Source organism: Molossus molossus, unplaced genomic scaffold, assembly GCF_014108415.1.
Source record: "Molossus molossus isolate mMolMol1 unplaced genomic scaffold, mMolMol1.p scaffold_m16_p_1, whole genome shotgun sequence".
In the NCBI taxonomy this organism is placed as follows: domain Eukaryota; kingdom Metazoa; phylum Chordata; class Mammalia; order Chiroptera; family Molossidae; genus Molossus; species Molossus molossus.
The window spans coordinates 225741098-225761177 of NW_023425344.1; the positions used below are offsets into that span (position 1 = coordinate 225741098).

A 20080-nucleotide genomic window follows, 5' to 3' on the forward strand; every position below is an offset into this window, starting at 1 on the left:
CAGGTCTCAACGTGGGGCTCATTCCCATAATAGGGATCTTCAATACTTAGCTGTTTTTGTGGATCATAAATCAAGTAGTCCAATTTTACCTTTGATTTGTTGTTGTTGTTGTTTGGGTTGTGTGTGTGTGTGTGTGTGTGTGTGTGTGTCTGTGGTTTTTTGTTGTTATTGTTAATCCTCACCCAAGGATATATTTTCATTACATTTTAGAGAGTGGGAAGGAGGGAGGGAAAGAGAGAGAGAAACATCTATGTGAGACACATCCATTGGTTGCCTCCTGCCATGTGCCCCAACCAGGGCCGGGGATTGAACCTGCAACCCAGGTACTGCCCTTGACCATGATCCAACCCGTGACCCTTCAGTGTGCCGGCCAGGGCTAGCTTTGCTGTTTTTCACTTGTTTACTTTTTCTAGTCAAATCTCTGATTGCTTTCATCCATACATAGTATATAATCAAGTGTGACACCGTCTTCTCAGTAACCTGCCGGGCAATGTGATTCACAGGACACCATGCTTCTTCATGCACTTCTGCCCTCCATGATCAGGTGGGTTTCCTATTTCATCCATGGATGTCGCTGCACTGTCTGTCTATCCTCCAAGCATCTGAAATGTTTTGATCAATTACAAGTTTTCTGAAAACTGCTCCTGAAATGGCTGATTGACAGATGTTTCCCAGACCCGCAAACAGTATGGACTTGGGCGCCTAACACCAAGGCACCACCCACCGCACGGAGTTGGAACTTTGTGCTGCAGCGGTGCACCCTACAAGTGTTCCTATTGTAACTTGTGAGACAATGAGGAGTGCAGGATGGGAGCGGGGTTAGAGAGAAACTGGTAGAATGGAGTCCGTGTAAACAGAAAGGAGGAGCCTAGAAAGCCTACCACAGCCTTCCTGGCCATGCGCCTTCCAGCCCCACCCACCCCCGCAGCCCCATCCACAGCCCATCCACCCCGTAGCTTCATTCACAGTCCATCCACCTCCCCAGCCCCATCCACCCCTGCAGCCCCATCCACAGCCCATCCACCTCCCATCCACCCCGCAGCCCCATCCACAGCCCATCCACCTCCCATCCACCCCGCAGCCCCATCCACAGCCCATCCACCTCCCATCCACCCCACAGCCCCATCCACAGCCCATCCACCTCCCATCCACCCCGCAGCCCCATCCACAGCCCATCGACCTGCAGCTTCATTCACAGCCCATCCACCTCCCCAGCCACCCCGCAGCCCCATCTGATGCCACATTTCACCTCCTTCTGGGCCCTCCCTTCCCAATCACTAGCCCTTCCATCTCTTGAATACTATTCTTTCCATCACAGAACATTTGCACAAGCTTTTCCCTTTGCCTAAAGCAGCTCCCACCCCAATCTGTCTGATCAATGCATCATCATCCTTAGGATCTTGATTCAACTGTCCTTCCCCAGGGAAGTCTTTCCAATCAAAATTAGGACCCAGTTTGTGACATTCCAAGAACTAATCATGGATCAACCTGCACCCCTCCCATCGGCAGGAGACATGGCAGGTCCTGTGTGTCCGCACACTGTGACTCCCAGGGCCCAGCACAGGGCCAGCTTCCGCCAGCTAAAGGGAGAAATAAACACACCCAGGTTTCTGACTTGGGCAACAGGCTAGGAGGGTGTAGGAGAGAATGAGCCCAGTCTGGGGCTGGCTTGCATACCTGGAGTGTGGGAGAGATTCATGGATTTTGGAGTTGGCAGGTGGCCCTGTAAGTTATAACTATGGAGAGGAGAGGAGAGACTGTGGAGAAAGAGGTGAAGAGGCGTGAACACAGGATGATCTCAGAAAACACGGGTATCTTAAGAGTTGGGGGGGGGGGAACTGATTTTTTAAAGTTAGTGAAGAAAGACTCACAGCAGTCAGCAACATAGAGGACTGGGGTTTCCAGGAGACAGTGACCCCTCCGCAGTCCTGCCACAGCTGACTGGGAAGTGTGTGCCCTGGGCCAGGCCTACGAGTAAACTGACAGCAGTCCTCGGCCCATCCCACAGACGAACAGACCGGGGCACAGGCAGAGCCAGAACCGTGGCAGGTGCCTGAGGGTCAGGAAGAATGGAGAAGAGACCCCTGGAGTTAGCAATCAGGTCACCGCGGCGCGAAGGGAATCTGCAACCCCGTGGGAGACAGGGCGAGCATAGGGGCTCCTGGAGACGAGGCGGCAGTGGTGGGCCCAGCGGAGGTTCCTGCCAGCATGGCTGTGGAGGGGAAAGGGTGAGGCAGGGTGGATGGGACTGTGGGATCGGGAGGCGGAGGGGGGCCTGTCCTTTAACAGAGTAGTTCCGTGAGCAGGCTCCCGGCTCAAGGGAAGGAGAAGGGAGGGAGGGAAGGGGGGAGGGAAGGCAGGGTTAGGAGGGATTAGAGATAATGAAGCAAGATGCCTGACCCCAAAAGGAAGCTGCTGACCCAGTCCTTCGAATGACTTCATCCCAGGGACGAGAGAGATTTATTATGGTGGGGCTGCAGCCAGATCGGGCTGCTGCGTCTACATGAGAAGGAATGCCTCGGAAGTCCTGACCTGGTGGGCTGGGAAGAGAAGGAAAAGCAGCAGTTTCACCTTGTTTTCATCAGACCTCCCTACCACTCTGAACACCTAGGGACCAGCTTCCTGGACGTGCGACTGTGCATGCAGACAGGGTCCCAGGCTAGAAGGGCCCCACACTTAATGCTTTGCTGTCACCATCTTGAAATTCTTAATACTTACTGCACAAAAGGGCCTCTCGTTTGCATTTTGCACAGGGCCTCGAAAATTAGGTAGCTGGTTGGGGCTAGTGGTGGAGATCTGGGACTAAGTTATTCCCCACGGCCAGCTTGATAGCCTAATGGCTGCCACAGTGAACACAGGACCCAATCAGTCCTGAGTCAGGAGTAAAATCCCCCCAGAGGTAACCTCGGAAATGTGGCCAGAGTGGTTAGCCACACGGCCATGGTCATTTCAGTGCCACCAACTGCTCTGGCCCTGCTTTGGGGTCAAATGTGCCTTCAGAGACAGGACTGATCGTAAGTAGGTGGGCTGGACCTGAACGGCCTGGATTCCAGTCCCAGCTCTGCTGCTGACGGACAGCCTGCTCCTGGGTGAGTTGCTGAGCCTCTGTGCTCAAGCATCCTCTCTGGAAAACAGGGATGATCGTGACAGCACACCTACCTCACAGCGGTGAGGGTTATGTGACAGAATACATTTAACAGTGCCTGGCTCACAGTGAGTCTCAACCATTGTCAGCTGTCATTATCACCACTGCCATCAAAGTGGATCAGCAAAGGAAATAAACCCAAAGGGGGCAAGGGGCGGGGGAGGGGACTAGTACTCTCTCCTCTGAAGTCTGGGGTGATGGAGTTGCAAGAGAAAGAGGATGGGGAAAGGTGCATTCTGAAAATAAAGTATTAGAACCATCTGCTGTCCTTTTATCATGTCAGCAATCTCACTCTGGAATTATCTGTCGTGCAGAATCAGACTGAGCCCCAAGACAGCTGAAGCATTCAGGGAGGGCTGCGCCCCCATCCTCCCACCCAGTCTCCTTCCCCAGGGCCAGCTCCTTTGCGTCACACACCTCTGAAGCCATCACCCCAGGGACCAGTCAACCCCGCCTGTGCACAACCCAAGGCCCTTCCTTTCACCTTGGCAAGCGTGCTCCTGGATTCCGCGTTCCTGGCACGAAGCGCATGGCGAGGAGCGGCTGTGACAGGGGGGAAGGTCCAGCTTGCCTTCCCCTCTCTCTTCCCCCGGAGCGGGTCCATCTGTCAGGCTGCAGAAATAGTGCTTGCCCACTGCCCCATCCAGAGCTGGAGTCTCCAGGCAGGACCTCCCATCTGGAGTCACGACTACCTCAGTGTTGCCCCAGAATATTTACAGCATGCCCCGACTCCAAGCCTACCCCACTCACTCCTTGTCTGGGAGAGGGAAGGGGGGAGGAGGGGGAAGCAGGGGCAGTTGTGTGAACAAAGCCTGCTGCAGCAGAAGCAGAATCCTTCCTGCCGGGGAGAAGCGGCCGCCTTCCCCACTGATAACTTAATGACTCTGGCACATTTTCATCAGCCCAACTTGGAGCACGCAGTGGGTATCTGAGCCAGTGGTTTCCGAGAGACTGAAAGCAGCGACTGAAAGCAATTACGGGATGAGCGTCCGAGAGACAAAGCCTGGGCCTTGGGAGTCACAGGGCCGCATCTCATTTCCAGCTCTACCCTGTGACACTTACATGCAACCCTAAGGAGGTCACTTCCCTCTCTCTGCAGCTTGACTTCATCTGTAAAATCCACCCAGCAACGCCTGTCATCTGCCGATGCCTCCCAGGCACCGCACTCACAGACCATCAGGCAGGCACACATTCTTACACTGAATCTCACAACAGGCCACGTAGGGAGGATTATCATCCCCTTGTACAGACGAGGACACTGAGGCGGAGGGGGTGGGAGGCACTCGCCACATGAGTCGGAGCTCAGGTCTGTGACTTCGAAGTAAATGACTGAAAGATGCACTCGTCACTCTATTTGCCACCCTCGTGATGGAGTTGATCTCCACGTACAGCCTCGTGCCCTCTGCTTCTGAGGGAGTCTGGCCAGCAGGAGGCACCAGCAGGAGGACGGAGGGTGAGAAGAGGGAAGGTGGGCATTGCGTCCTGCCCATCCCCTCGGCCCCTCCACAGCTCTAGCTCTCCCTGGGAGTCACAGGTCCTCCCTGCTCCCTGGGACTCAGGATGGGGAGGGCCCCGTCCCCTCCCTCGTCAGTACCTTTATCTTGCCTACCCCTGCACAATAATTCCGTCATCAAATTCTCTTCCTTTCAGCCTTTGTGAGTGAAAACCCACCTGTCCTTCTGGGGCTGACGCAACTACTTCAAGAGGCCATTTGGACAGGAGAATCACACACCTACCAGACTGGCCCCTAGACATCTGGGCTCCCCAAACCTGTGAAACAACCCTCCGTCTTCCCTCTGCACCACCATTTAGGGGATGGAGGACTGCCTACCACCAAGCCCCTGGTGGGGAGGAGCCCCAAGTGAGAAAAGCCATGACGCAGCTGGGGACAATACCCAGGAGCTACTGCAAAAGGCCACGGGCTCAGACTTCTGTGCTCAGGGTGGTAGTAATCCCTGTGACTTTTAAATGCCCCAGCTTTTTCTCAAGAGCCAAGATGGACTCCACCAAGTTTAGGAGATCTAAGGTGGTGCCGTCAAGATTGGTCCAGTTCCCATGTTTAGGCAGCAAGAAGAGCCTTGTGGCAAGTCCAGGTGGGCTTCCCCTCCCCCACCCTCGAACCCAGAGGCAGTAGCGTGGGGGGCCCTCTGCAGCACTGGGGTCTGGCCTGGGCTCTGACACTAACACCTCTGGACAAACCCCATACTTTCGCGGCCTTGGTTTCCACATCTGTAAAACATGGCCATCGGGTCAGATTCTGTAAGTTTTCCACTCTAGCATTTCACAACTGTGTTTCCCTGGGTCTGCTGAGGCCTGTGCGCCTCCTAAAGCAATTATTCCCTCAACTGTGACAGAACAATGTCGGCTCCCAGCCATCAGGTCCACTCAGGTGCTGCCTGCACCCCTCTCCCGGCCACCAAGCCAGGTCCACAGCTGCTTCCATTTTCTGAGCTACTTGCTGCTTATTGTAAACGGCATTCTTCTAGCCAGAGACACAGGGGCTAGGCCAGGGGTGGGGTGTAACGTCCCGATTTCTCAAAGCCTCGGTCCTCTGACCCTGGCTCTGCACAGCCAGGCTCTATGACACGCCAGTGATCCGGAAATCCTGTGTCTCCATCAGGGGAGGGCATTCTGCTTATTTTGGGAATTTACTGTATGTGAATGTGACTCCAATTTTTTAAAAAACTGAAAGAACAGAGATAAGCAACAAGCCTTTCATTTTGAAATACTATAGAACAGGATTCTGGATCCCAGGCAGAGAAATGCAGAAATTCCCCAAACCAAAGCATTAAACGTGTCAGAGGGACTCTTTCCTGCCCTGCTGGGAAGCAGAAACAGACTTCTGGTGATCTCCGGGGTCAGCCCTCCTGGGTCAGCTAATAGGCTGTGACTTAAACTCTCCAACCTCAGTTTCCTTGTCTGTAAAACGGGGGTAATAATATTCTGCACCTCATTTGAATGTTGTAAGAACTACATGAGCTTCCCTGGTCTGACAATTCCAGCAGCCAGTGCACAGAACAGAACTGGGGACCCAACTCAGGTGTAAAATAAGTACCCTTTCTTAAGATGGTTACAGAAAATAAATTCTTCCTGAGCACATGTCTATGAAGCAAGGGTGAGCAGTTTTCACGCGCGGTCTCATTCAGCCCTCTTGAAAACCCTCTAAGGTTCATCTTATTGTTCGCACTTGACAGAACAAGAAACCGAGGCTCAGAGAAGTTTTGTGACCTAGCAAAGACTCCAACCCTGGGCTTCTGACTGGAGAACCACTACCTTCTTCTGAGCATCATACCTTGTAGAGACAGTGTCTTTGATTCCTTATTCTAGTGAGTTCTATATCAGCATGTCTTCAGTGAGCTCAAAGGTTAAAACAGAGTTCTGTTTAACCCCTACAAAAAAAATTTTTTAATAATAAATATAATTGTCAGCATTTGAGGGGAAGGTCAACAGAGAAAGGTAGAGAATCAGACAGACCCGCTGCCATCAGGAATGCAGCCCCCAAACATCCGGGGCTGTGGCCGGCACGCTCCCCCAGGATCGCTGGGGGGACAGCTTCCTAAATGCTGCCTCGGCAGAGTCCTGTCTGTGGTCCCAGGCTCTCCACAGCTCACTACCCCTTACCTGAGGCAGGCCCTCAACCACCTGCAACAAGGGTACAAGTTCCTCGCTCTCTTTGGGGAAACAAATGTCCATTAATATCCATTAGACATTTCTGCTTGGATGTCCTGCCATTTCCACGAACTCGTATGTCAAAGTTCCGTACCTCCCCAAGGACCTGCTTGGCATCCTAGGGAAGCACCCTCTGACACACCAGCTGCTCCCCGACCACTGCCTCCCCTGGATTCCTGGTGCCCGCTGTCCACGCAGACAGCCTGGCCATGCGTCACCTCCTCGTGTGACATCACCTTATCTTCCCACCTGCATCAGAGGCAGCGGAAGTTGGAGAGGGAAAGACGGAAGAAACAGTCGTGCAGCACATGCACCTGCAAACATCTTCATACCCATGACCACAGGCAGCTTTCCCAGCCATGGACCGGCCCCACTTCACAGCTGAGGAGACTCCCGGCCGAAATGATTTTCTTTAAAATCCCGGAAAACAAGCAGAAGGGCCACAATCTGACCTCAGCCTTCTCACTGCGGAGCCAGCGCTCAGTCTTCTGCGCCCCGCTCTCTAACCTGGGCGGCAACCACCTAGGCCTGCTTCCCTCTGTCCCCACCATGAGGTCAAATGACAGAGATCAAGGGCTGTGTACCGGGCTCTTTGACCTCGCAATTCTGCTCCTAGGGAATAATAAAAGTATTATGCAAAGAGAGCTGCAATATTGTTTTTAATAGTGAACAAATTTTAAACTGTCTGAACCTCCACAAGTGGAACACAGAGCAAACAGTGGCAGTCGGTGCTCTATGGGCACTTTATAGCCCTAAAATGTCAGCACAAAAACATCTTTACTGACATCGAAAGCTGTTCTTCATGTATTCTGAATGAGGGGAGAGATTAAAATGTGTGTGTGTGTGTGTGTGTGTGTGTGTGTGTACACAGAGAACCCTAAAGTAGTATACAACCAAACAAAATGTAAGTTATCTCTGAAGAGTAAGATTATGGGTGATTTTTATTTTTCCCTTTTTGCTTATCTATAATTTCTGATTTTTCTACAATGAACATATATTATTTCCACAAAGTTTTAAATAAAAAGAACCTCTATAAATGTTCATATCTACCCTGTTCTTGGTCATCCACATCTTAATAGCAATAATTTGCCACAAAGTTTCCATCTAGCTGAGAACAAGGTTCTAACTGGATGAGACAATAATTCAAGAGGGTGTGAGTTACAGCCCAGAAGAAAACCTCGGTCTGGTGGCCAGTGGGCAGGATTCCTGAGGATGCTAGAGGGGTGGGGCCACGGGAGGGGAAGGCAGGCAGTGAGCAAAGGAAAAGGAGAGATGAGGACATCAAAGAGAAACTTCAGCCTCTCCCACCCTGCCTCTGGCCAGCCCTGCGGGGATGCGGGGTGGATATGGGGGATACTCAGCAACCTGTGTCCATGCCCTGATGGCATTTAAATATTCAAACAGACCCAGCTTTGCTATAACAGATGCTCTCAATCTCCAGGGATCAATCCCATGCCACAGGCCCTGCTCCACAAATCAAGTTTCTGGGGCAGAGAGCCTTTCCCACCCCACCCCCCACACCCCATGCAAGGACCTGCGAGATAACAGCTGTGACAACTGAGTGATGAGCCCGGCTTCCCTTCAGTGACAAGGGCAGCCAGCCTGAAGGCCGCAGTTATTGGCTTTTCCACTGCAGCTTGAAGCTGAAAGCACAAGAGTCTTAGAGAATGTGGAGCCTTAATGCCCTCAGAAAAATTTTTAATAAGACTGCAATAGTCATCTGATTCTCCCTGTGCACTCAGGTATGGGGGAGACCAGAGGAATCTTAAGGAGGCTGCAGTCAAGCAGATTTTCTGGGGCTGCCGTGGTGCACGCTGCGTCCGCACGCACCGTCCACCCGTCCTGCAGCGCGGGGCTGTGCGTGGCAGAGGTCCCGGCATACCCCCAGCCCGACACCCTGCCTCCTGGGGAGAGCCTCGCTGTTCAGCACTGCCTGGGAGGAAAGGAGCCCACAGTGTGGGGAAGGAGCCGACTGGGGAGGCCAGAGACTAGAGAAAGGAGCCACCCTCGCTGCCCAGTGAGGAAAATGGTGCCACAGCCACTGGAGTGGAACCAGGACCGGACCCTGGACTCTTGGCGTGCTGCCCCATACCCTGTTCTGACACTGCCCCAGCTGGACAGTTACACTCCACTGGATTTCTAGAAGGGAGGTGATACTGAAGAGGTCACGTTTCAGTCACAGGCCATACACATACAATCAAAAATATACGTCTGTGGGGTAAGGGTGGTGGAGAGCAAGGGTCTTACTGATGGGGGCTGAGTAGAGAGAACTCACTCCTAATGTGTGAATTCCACCAAAACTCAGAGGTGAGCCACGCCCTAGCCTTTTGTCATTAATCCACCCTAATGCCTCCAAGTGGGGGGGGTATAAAAGGGTCAAAATTATATAACCCATTCTGTTCCCCTTCTATTCTAATTACCACCTGACTGCAGCGTGCCAATCTGACAACAAGACGCCATCTACCAAGGTGTGCAGGAAAACCAAACTCCAGGCGGGAGGGCACATTTCCTCCGCGGTTTGCATGGACACATCCTGTGGTATGTTGACTCCAACTTGGAGAAACTACGATTCCTATCCCAGCTTTAGCACTAACCAGCTGTGGGACCTTGGACAAGTTCCTTCACCTCTCTAAGCCTCAGTTTCTTTCACATAAAAGTGAGGTCAACTGTTCCTACCTCTCAAGGTTAGTGTGAGGATTTACCGAAACAGTGTACGTAAAATGCTTACCACAGTGCTCTGCACACTGTAAGCACCCATTAGCAGGAGATATCACCGTGATCAGAAAAAACTGGGAACGAAGGATCAAGTGTTGGAGAGGATGTGGAGAAACGAAAACTTGCACACTGATGGTGGGAATGCGAAATGGTGAGGCCGCTATGGAAAACAGTAAGGAGGTTCCTCAAAAAATTAAAAATACAACTATAGCCCAGCCAGCGGGGCTTAGTGGTTGAGCATCAACCCATGCACCAAGAGATCGCCGGTTCAATTCCCCGTCAGAGCACATGCCCAGGTTGTGGACCCGTTCCCCAGTGGGGGCATGCAGGAGGCGGCTAATCAATGTTCCCTTTCATCGATGTTTCTATCTCTCTCCCTCTCCCTTCCTCTCTCTCTAAATATCAATAAAGGAAAAAAATTAATAAAAATAAAAATAGAACTACAATTTGATCCAGAAATCCCACTTCTGGGTATTTATCTCAAAGGCTCCCTGCGTTCACTGCAGCTCATTCACAAGAGCCAGATGTGAAAACAACCTAAATGTCCATCAGCTGATGAATAAAAAGGAAGAAAATGAGGGATATACATACAATGGAATTCTATTTATCTTTAAAAAGTGGAAATTCTTCAATATGTAACAACATGGATGAACCTTGAGGACATTATACTAAGTAAAACAACCAGCCTCAGAAAAAACAAATACTACCTGATTCCACATTTATGAGGTACCTTAAAAAGTCAAAATCTGCCCTGGCTGGTTTGGCTCAGCCATTAGAGCGTCGGCCTGTGGTCCAGAGAGACCTGGGTTCGGTTCCTGCTAAGGGCACGTACCTCGGTTGCAGTTTGTCCCCGGCCCTGGTTGGTCGTGCAGGAAGCAGCCACTCAATGTGTCCCTTTCACGTTGATGTTTCTCTCCCCCTCCCACACACACACACACACTCTATCTGAACAAAAAATGAAAAAATGTCCTCGGGTGAGGATTAAAAAAAAAAGTCAAAATCTTAGCCCGGCTGGTGTGGCTCACTGGTTGAGTGTCAACCCATGCACCAAGAGGGCACATGCCCAGGTTGCGGGCCCATCCCCAGTGGGGGGGCATGCAGGAGGCAGCCAATCCATGTTCTCTCTCATCGATGTTTCTCTCTCTCTCTCTCTCTCTCTTTCCCTGCCTCTCTAAAATCAATACAAAAAATATATTTAAAAAGTCAAAATCTTAGCATTAAAGGGTAGAACAGACATCAAGTTTGCATCAAGCAAGATGAATAAGCTCAAGAGACATGCTACACAACATTGTACCTACAGTCAACAACATACCTGTACACTTCAAAATCTGCTAAGAGGGCAGGTCTCATGTTAAGTGTTCTTTAAATTTAACATTTAAATGTTAAATGTTCCATAATCAAATTAAAATTAATTTCTTTAAAACAATTTTAATAAACAACTTCACAAAAGTCACTTCCACTGTGCCTGGCGAAAGGGCAGATGTCTGCTTTGTTCCCCCCTAAATGGCCAAGGCCTCCAGCCAAACGTTCTCCTCTCCTCGAGTCCCACCCCATCACTACCATCTTCTTTCTTATGATGTTCCTTGAACAAAGCAAATGGAAAAGCAGGTCTCTCGTCAGGAGTCTGCCCCAATGATGCTAACAGGAAATTCGGGGTCAGGTACAGCTAGGAAGAGAAGAGGCAAACTCCTGAAATGATTTTTAAAACAGCCCAACAGCCCAAACCCAAGGATTCCTTTCATATGTCTCTCTCCAGTTATCATACCACATACAAAAGGGGGCTAATGACACTATTAGGATTTAAGCCATTAAGAAGTAAATTAATGTCAAGTGCTGGATCACTGAGTTTTATATGGGACTGCTGAGTTTTATATCAGTGCTGAAAGAATTGGAAAGAGTCTAAAGAGACCAACTAAAACAGTGATGCAAGCCAGTGGCACTCTGCCTGGAGAATTCCTGGACACTCTAGAACTTCCAGATGCAAAAAGCAGGGACTGAAATAAGGGCTGAGCAATTGGCCAGAGACCTTCGAGTCTGGATGAAATAGACGAGTCATTCTCAAAGGACAGTCCTCATACATCTCCCCTTGGGAGCTCTTCAAGGATGCAGGCTGCTGGCCTGCTCCCAGTGGTTCTGATGCGAGAGGTCTGCTGTGAGGCCTGGGAGCCTACACTTTAATAAACACCTGGGTAATCTCGGTGCCAAAGACCCAACTCCGCTTTGACTAACACGACAGCCTTTCCCACAAAGTTACATTCAGCTGCTCTGTTTGTGGGTAGTGAACACTTTTCCTTCACCAAGAGATCGAAAAGGAAGAGTCGGGACTTTAATCCTTAAGCTTGGTAAATATTCAGGACAATTAACAGAGATTGGTTACTTGCTGGTAAATGAAGTATTCACCTACACACACACTATGGATTGGGTAAAAAATAAATTATGTTCAGATGATTTAATATTTCTCTGAGATGAAATAAATCCAGTGGCTGAGTGAAAGGCAATGGGCAAACTATCTATCACCTGAAGTAACCGCAAAGGTAATATTTCAGCCACCCATCTTAAGGGAAGCTTGGAACAAGAACATAATAGGACAACTATATTTAGAAATATATACCAAAAAGGGTTAAATACAACCACATCTGAAAAACAGAGACTGCCACTCCACATAAACCCGGAAAGAGGTAGTGGGGTCCAAGGTTGCCTAATATTTTCATAAATAACGCAAAAGATGGAGTGGGGATTATGCAAATCAAACCACAGATGATGTGAAAATGGCAGCGATCACAAATCTGTAGAGAATAAAATTTAACTACTGGGCAATGTCTTTAAATTTGCCTTTATTGAATCCTGTATATTGAAGTCACATATTATTGTATCTCTTTATTGAGACTCAACAGGGCCAAGTGCAGAGTGACTTATGGACGAAGAAATAATCAAACGCCTAAGTAGAGAAGGGCACACAGGGGTGTAAGCGACTTCTGACCACATGGGAAGTCCCTGAGATGGTGCACAGTGCGATGGGCGGTGGGTACTTCTACACCCTACAGAGGTGGGCGGGGCTAAGTGATGTGTAAAACAAACAAGGAAGTGTGTCTGTTACTCTTTTAGCCAAATGGCCTTGGTGCTACCCAGTGGGAGTGAGGAGCTGAGGTGTGGACCTGGGAGGGAATTCAGGACAGGCGACTGCAGAGGTTATGAGACCTGCCCTAGGTAAACCAAGACTACAAGGAGATGTTAAGAGAGCCTCCACCAATAGACTAAATGCTCAATGTACCTGTTTGATGGGAAAAGATGCACAAAAGATAAGGGAGCCCGTAGAAGAGAAAAATTTCAGTTCCTATTAAGGAAAAACAATCATTCAAAGCACAATTAGAATCATGGAAGAAAGGTCAGCTTATGGTAACACCATCCCTGGGGACATTCAAGGAGGTGACCAGACACCTCTCTACTTAGGATGCATTAGAGATTATTAAAAGCATTCCTTGCTGAGTACGGGGGTGCGGGGTGGGCCTCATGACCTCTCCAAAGGTCATTTCTATCCCAAAGGATCACATGTCTGAAGGGCACCAGATAAAAATAAAGTCTATTAATCACTGAGCCGCCACACAATTTCCTAAGAGAGTCAGAAAGAGAAGGGCAACCTAGGGGGGTCCTGGCTCCCCTGAGAGAGGAAAAAGGAGGAGAACCAAGAAATCTGCCACGGAGACTTCCAGAAAGCCAACTTCAGGCTGTGGTCAGGCTTCCAAGTGCAACAGCCGAAACAGAAGGAGGAAAAGACCCTGTGAGGAAGGGAACAGGAAAAGTGAATAGCATTGAGAACCCCTGAACAAAACCACCAGAGCTGGGGGAGAGGGTTGATACAGGCGCTCTGTGCAGAAAGAGGGAGCCAGGAAGAGAGGGACGCCCACAAAGGGCGACCTGTGCAGTCGGACGTCAAGAGGAGTGAGGAGAGGGACTGAGGTGGGTGAAGGAGGACACACGATGTGTCTGGGAATACAGCGGTTACTAATGGCTGAGAATCCAACAAGAGGTGTAGAGATAGAGCAAAAAGTAGCTCCACTATCTATGGTAGCAGAAAAGTCACATAACAGAAATAAAGGTTTTCAGAAGAGGAATCAAGAGGCAAAGCCAGGCCCTGGCTGGTTTGGCTCAGCGGTTAGAGCGTCAGCCTGTGGTCCGGAGAGACCCGGGTTCGGTTCCCGCTAAGGGCACGTACCCCGGTTGCAGTTTGTCCCAGGCCCTGGATGGGTCGTGCGGGTGGCAACCACTCGATGTGTCCCTTTCACGTCGATGTTTTTCTCTCTCTCTCTTCCTCTCTCTCCCCGCTGCTCTGTTTGAACAAAAAATCCTCTGGTGAGGATTTAAAAAAAAAAAAGAAGCTAAGCCAGGTCCAAAGCGGCTGCTGGCATTCTCGAGAGCTGCGCTGCTCCCGACGGGGGAGCCTGTACTGCAGGGTCTGAGGGCTTCCCCAGCCAGAGCCAGGCTCCCAGCATGCCTGGGTTTTATTGAACCCCATGCAGGAAGTAAGATCCAGGCCAGAGCAGGCACCTGCTGGCACGGCAAGAGGGATCAGACCCTATGCCCTGCTCTCTTCTCATCCGCAAATGGAACCGCTTTGGGATGAAGATGTTACCCAAAGTTGTCTCACGAATGCCATTGGCACAGTGTGTGAAGAAGCCAAGTGGGGGTCACGGAGTTGGAGGTCTTCTGGCAATGCTCTCCAACCAGCTGTCATCCCCACCAGGCACAGAACAACTCTTTGAACAAGAGGACAATGAAAAGGGAGGAAAAAAGCATCAACCCCAAAGTACTCCCGCGCCCCATCCTCCCAGCTGTCTCCTAGCTTTCAGAGATGCAGACCGGCAGGACGGAGGGATGCGGAAGGGACCCTGCACAGGGCCTGCCTCAGCCACGCTGCTGAGATTCTCTGCAGCCCTTTGTCCTGTGCGTCCTCAGAGAAACGAGAAGGGTAAGGAAGAGCGGTGCTGAGGGCTGCCCTGGCCATGGGGCGAGCAGATGGGGCCGACACAGTGAGGAGACAATGAGGGCAGGGACTGGAAGGCCGCCACCCACTGCCCCGGTAGGTGCGGAAGCAGCGAGGCCCCAGAAGGTCTCTGGAGGCCCCCGCCGCCCTGCCCAAGGCACGCTCCCCCTCAGCCCTCCCAGCTGTCTGCAGACCCCAAACCGAGGAGCCGGGCAGCCGCTTGTCCAAAAGATATTTCTGAATCAAGCATGAAAGGCTGGAGACGGATGGAAAGCCATTTTTTAACTAAGTCACCACCAGAGAAAGATTTGTAACTTGCCCTATGTAGGACAGGAGACAGAAAAAAGGAAATTAAGGGAAACAAATGAAAAACCACAGGAACCAAGGACTTTCGATGGAGGATTCTGAGTTGTGCTTTTGTTTGTAACTCTCGGAAATAGAGCACGAAATGGGGGATGAACCTTAAGGAGACAGAGTGAAAGCGACAGAGCTGGAGAAAAGCTACCAAGACGGGCACTGCCAGGGAGAGGACACAGCACCCAAGGCGGGGCCTCCGCACAAACACCAGCACAGGGGCAGCCAGGGCCGGTGGTGAGGTGCAGCACGTGAGCCGGGGTGCAGACCTCAGAGGAGCCGACCCCCAGGGAAGCACGGGAGGGGTGGCGCTGGAGGCAGGAGCAGGAGAAGGAAGGCAGCATCGCCGGTACTTACTGTCACAGACGTAGGGTTTGTCCTGGTCTTCCTGAGAGGCGGGGTCATGTCTCCTCCTGCCACCTGCAGAGCCACGGGCCTGGGGAGACATTGGGGTATCACGATGCTTGTTATTCTGATATCACGACAGTCCCTGGGCATGTCCTCTGTGAGGCCCTGAGAGCTTCACCTGCGTCTCCCCAGTTAGCTTTCACCACCTCTGTACCACCACCAACCCCACTTCACAGGCCGGGAAACTGAGACCCAGGGCAGTTAGGCACTTTGCCTGAAATCACTCAGCTGCTCACAACTCCCACAGGGAGGTACTACTATTGGCTTCATTTAACAGATCTGGAGACTGAGGCCATTAGAGAAGGTAAGCAGCTGGCCTACGGTCTCTCAGCTACTAAGTGCACAGCCAGGAAATTAGATCAAGACGGTCTCCCTGCGAAGCTTCTACTGACCAAATGTCCACACTCGACTGTTGCTGTGGGACCTATTCCTCCAAGTCCTGAGCTTCCACCCTCGTTGACACCTCAGCTGACCAGGTGCTGGGCGTACTGGAGCAAGTAGCGTAATTCCAGTTATCAAGCCAAGCTCCTTGGCTCACACTCCCCCGCTCAAGTCTCTCGAGAGCCAGCCAGGCCTGGCATCCTGGCACCGGGCATGAGCCTGGGAAGGTAAGGCGCTCCCCTCCCCCGCTCAGCCAGCTCCACAGGGTGGGCCTCCGCGGAGACCCCCTGTGGTCTGCCTTGAGTGGGGCTCGGGGTCTCCTAAGGCTGGGCTGCGGGGACCACGGCCCTGTACGTCCCCAGGCCTCAGCACGAGGCAGGGTGAGGCGCTCTCCCGGACGGCGCTGCAAGAATGCGGCCAGGGTTATTTTTAAACCCTTGGAAGTCCCACACTGGTCACGTGCGCAGCACCCTGGCCTCCTCGGGGTCATTCTCTGGTAATGAGTGGCAGTAAACTCCCAACCAAAGAAAAGGCCTGATGGGGTCTTTGGGGACAGGGAGAAAGACACAGCAGATAAGAAAAATGGCAGCAACCTGGGGTGCAGGGAAATTGGGGCAGTCGCAGGGGCCTGGCCTGGAAAAGTAGCCCTGGGGACTTCAGGGTCAAAAGTCCTGTGATGTTCACTCGTGTGTGCAAGCTTGTTCTCTTTCTCCCCCTCCCTTCCTCCCTCTCTCTCTCTCTTACACACACTTCACAATCTACACCACCTGGCAGGCTAACACCCCCACCTCCTCAGCTTGTCTCGCTCTAAAACAAATTACAAAATTCCGCTTCTCCCCCCCCCTTCCCTCCCAGCTCCTCACCCCTACACCACACACATACACACACACACACACACACACGCACATGCACACACACACACGCGGGCACACACTCGCGACAACAGCAGCCCCCTCCCCTCGCCCTCATTACTCAGACTTCACCCAAAGAGGGACTATGAGGCGCACTGGCAGTCACCCGAGGCTCTGACAGGCTTCCCTGCCTGCCCACGACAAGGAGGTGGTCACCCTCAGCTGCCCTTGCCCCCCACCCCTCAGTGAAGCCAGGGACAGCTTGACGTGTGCCGCCGGCAGCCCTGTCACAGTCGCCTCGGAGCAGGTGAAAGCAAGTCAGGCAGAATGACGAGGCCATGGCAGACTCAGGGAGGGCTCCTGGGGGCTGGAAGCACCGCCAGGGACGGGAGGAGCTTTGCGGAACTGGAGGCACAGAGCCGGCCGGCGAAGGGAGGGCCCTGCTCAGAGCCAGGGTTTCACTTCATTCTGCGGGGCCGACCAGCCGGGTGACTCGAGTTCCCATACACTCCCTGCACCTCAGTTTCCTCAACTGCAAAATGGGAGTGGTGGCTACAGGCCACTGAAAAGACACGCAAGGGATTCTTGCTTGCAGGAGCCCTCTCCTTGCCTCCTGGAATAGGTCAAGCTCGGGAACTCAGAATCCTCCTCAAATGTCCCCTCCAGGAAGCCCTTCCTGACCACCTTCCTCCACTCGCACCCTCTGCGCCATTCCCTTTCCCCTACCCTGCGTTCCCTTTCACCCCAGCACCCGGCACTGCCTGACATCATCATTCGTGTTGCTGTACTTGTTTTTGTCACCCCACAGGAGGGAGGAGCACATGTCTATTTTGGCCACAACTATCCTTGGAACCTGGCCCAGGGCCAGCCATTCAAGAAGCACTTAATAAATATTTGCTGAATAAATGAACCAATCAATCAGTGGGTAGGTCAGGGCGTCAATCACCTTTGGTTCTTCTCTTTCATCCTCGACATCCGTGTGCTCTTCTTGTTTCTTCCTTCAAAGGCCACCTTACACTTTGCATTCCCCTTCTATTCCACACTGTAACCCAGGAGATCACCGACTGACCCCTGAATGCTCAGAAAAACCACGAGCTGGGGTTCCCCCCAGCACTGCCCTACCCAATCCATCCTGTAGGGCTTCTAGACCAATCAGACAAAGGAGTGAGGGCAGGGACCCATGGTCATTTACTCACTGGCCGTCTAAAACCCATGGACACATCCAGTGGTGACCCAGTGCCAAACCCCCTAGGTTCACCTCCAGCTCATGCTGTGTCCACACCTTCACTTGTAAGGATCCTGGTCATGGACTAGCTGCTCTGCCCACCCCTGTCTGATCCATGCTTTAGTCCTGCTCACATCCCACTCGCCCAAGAACCCTGACACACTGAGCAATAAAAACAGCATCAGCTTTAAAGTCAGGCACAAGTTTAAACACCAGCCATGTGTCTTCGGACAAGTTATTTCTCTAAGCTTTACCTTTCTTAACTGTAAAATGGGCACAGCAACACCTCTACTGTGGGGCGTGTGAAACCACAGGGGACAGCACTACACAGGAAGTGTTCAACCAGGGTCTCATCCCTGCCCGCGATGATCTCTCCTCAGAATTCTCACTGCATTTGGTCCGTACAGTCGGAAGCCTGCTGCTCCCTAACTGTAGCGCGGCTATTAGCATTTTCTCCTCAATTTCTTCCAACATCCTCGAGAGCCAAGTTGCACGTCGTGCTTTGTTATGCATCCCCAACACTTAGCACTAAGCTGGACCGCAGCATCCCAAGCTCTCTCACAAATATTAGTTCCATTAATTCCTACAGTACTCTGAGTTAAAGCGAATGTTACTCCCATTTGGCACTTGATGAACAGGTCCAGGGAGGGTTCATAACCTGTCCATGGTCACAGAGCCAGAAAAAGCAGCAGGACCAAGGTTTCCAGACTCTGTTATAGAAAACTCTGGAGCTGCCCGGCTGGTGTGGCTCAGTGGTTGAGCATCGAACCATGCACAAGAGGTTGCCAGTTCAATTCCCATCAGGGCACATGCCCAGGTTGTGGGCTCAATCCCCAGTCGGAGGCATGCAGGAGGCAGCCAATCGATGTTCTCTCTCATCAATGTTTCTATCTCTTTCTCCCTCTCCCTTCCTCTCTCTCTAAAATCAATGAAGAAAAAAAAATTTTTAAAGAATTCCTAAGACCAAAAAAAAAAATTAAGAACCACTTCTCTATCTCAATTGTTTTTTTTTATCCTCACCTGAAGACATTTTTCCATTTTTTGTTCAGGTAGAGTGGGAGGAGGGAGAGAGAGGAACAGAGAGAAAGACAGAAACATCGACGTGAAAGGGACACATCGAGTGGCTGCCACCCGCACGACCAACCAGGGCCAGGGACAAACTGCAACCGAGGTACATGCCCTTAGCGGGAACCGAACCCGGGTCTCTCTGTACCGCAGGCCAACGCTCTAATCGCTGAGCCAAACCAGCCAGGGCTATCCCGCTTTTTTTTTTTAAGTGTGGTCCTCAGACCAGCAGCAGTGACATCACCCCAGAGCTTGTTAACCAGAGGAAATCTCAGTCGCCACCCTCCAGATCTATGGAATCAGAATCTGCAGTTTAGTAAGATCGCCAGGTGCTTCATATGCACGTTGAAGTCTGAGGAGCACTGAAATGCACCGCAGTGCATCGATAAAGGCTTACTGATTGACTGATCGATTGATTGATAATACTTACATGGATGACTCACAAGAACCTTATGTATTTTAAAGAGCTTGGATTTCTTGGACTAAAATTACCATAGACGCAATCACTAATTGCTGGGTCTGAATTTCTTTCACCCTCAGGGAATCTCCACTGTCAGAACTTTGAGAGTTGCTGTTCCCTTTGCTTGCACCCTCTTAATAATATCTAGAACTTTATTAAGTACTCAATATTGGCTGTGTATTTTTGCTCCCATTTTAATGATGAAGAAGAAAGTGAGGCCCAGAGTACGTATATAATTTGGTCAAGGTCACAGAGGTTGCATGATGCACCCACTGTCCAGTAAGTGGTAGAGCTGGGATTTGAACACATGGTTCAAACAAAGGCTGTTCTTATGAATACTACCTCAGGCCTGGCTTACTCAGTGAGCAAACAGAGCACCGGGGGGTCTTAGTAAAGTGCAGACTCTACTTCAGCCCACCTAGGGTGAAGTGTGGGACCTGCATTTCTAACAACTCCAGGTGACAGTGATGCTGCAGTCCAAAGAACACTCGTTGAGATGCAGAGCCTTGAACTGACGCTCAGTCCTGACAACAGAAAGGGCGCGACTGTTCTCAGGAGCCTGCAGCAGCTCGAACACAGTACGCTTTAGGGGTGGCTTACATGGGCAGCTTCACACTCATTCCAGCCCAGGCAGGCTCACCTGCATTCTTCTGGGTCCTCCCTCCCATGGCTCCCTCCATGGGTGACATGTCCACAATGTCACTGCACAATGTAGAGCCATTCCACTGCCCCTTGGCCAACATGAGGTGGGCCCAGAGTTGGTCTAGACCCCATCCAGCCCCCTCACTGTGTTCAAGCCTTCTCTCAGCTCCCACAAAGCTGAAAT

General features: G+C 51.4%; 1 protein-coding gene across 10 annotated transcripts in view; it reads right to left on the reverse strand.

Moving 5' to 3' along the window:
- The window catches only part of DPF3 (double PHD fingers 3), a 256139-nt gene that overhangs the window by 77230 nt on the left and 158829 nt on the right, over positions 1 to 20080 (reverse strand). For all 10 annotated transcript variants that reach the window (XM_036267829.1, XM_036267819.1, XM_036267810.1 and 7 more), the window contains one exon: positions 15222 to 15300. In XM_036267829.1, coding sequence (XP_036123722.1) covers positions 15222 to 15300 — 79 coding nt within the window. The remainder of the gene's footprint in view (positions 1 to 15221; positions 15301 to 20080) is intronic.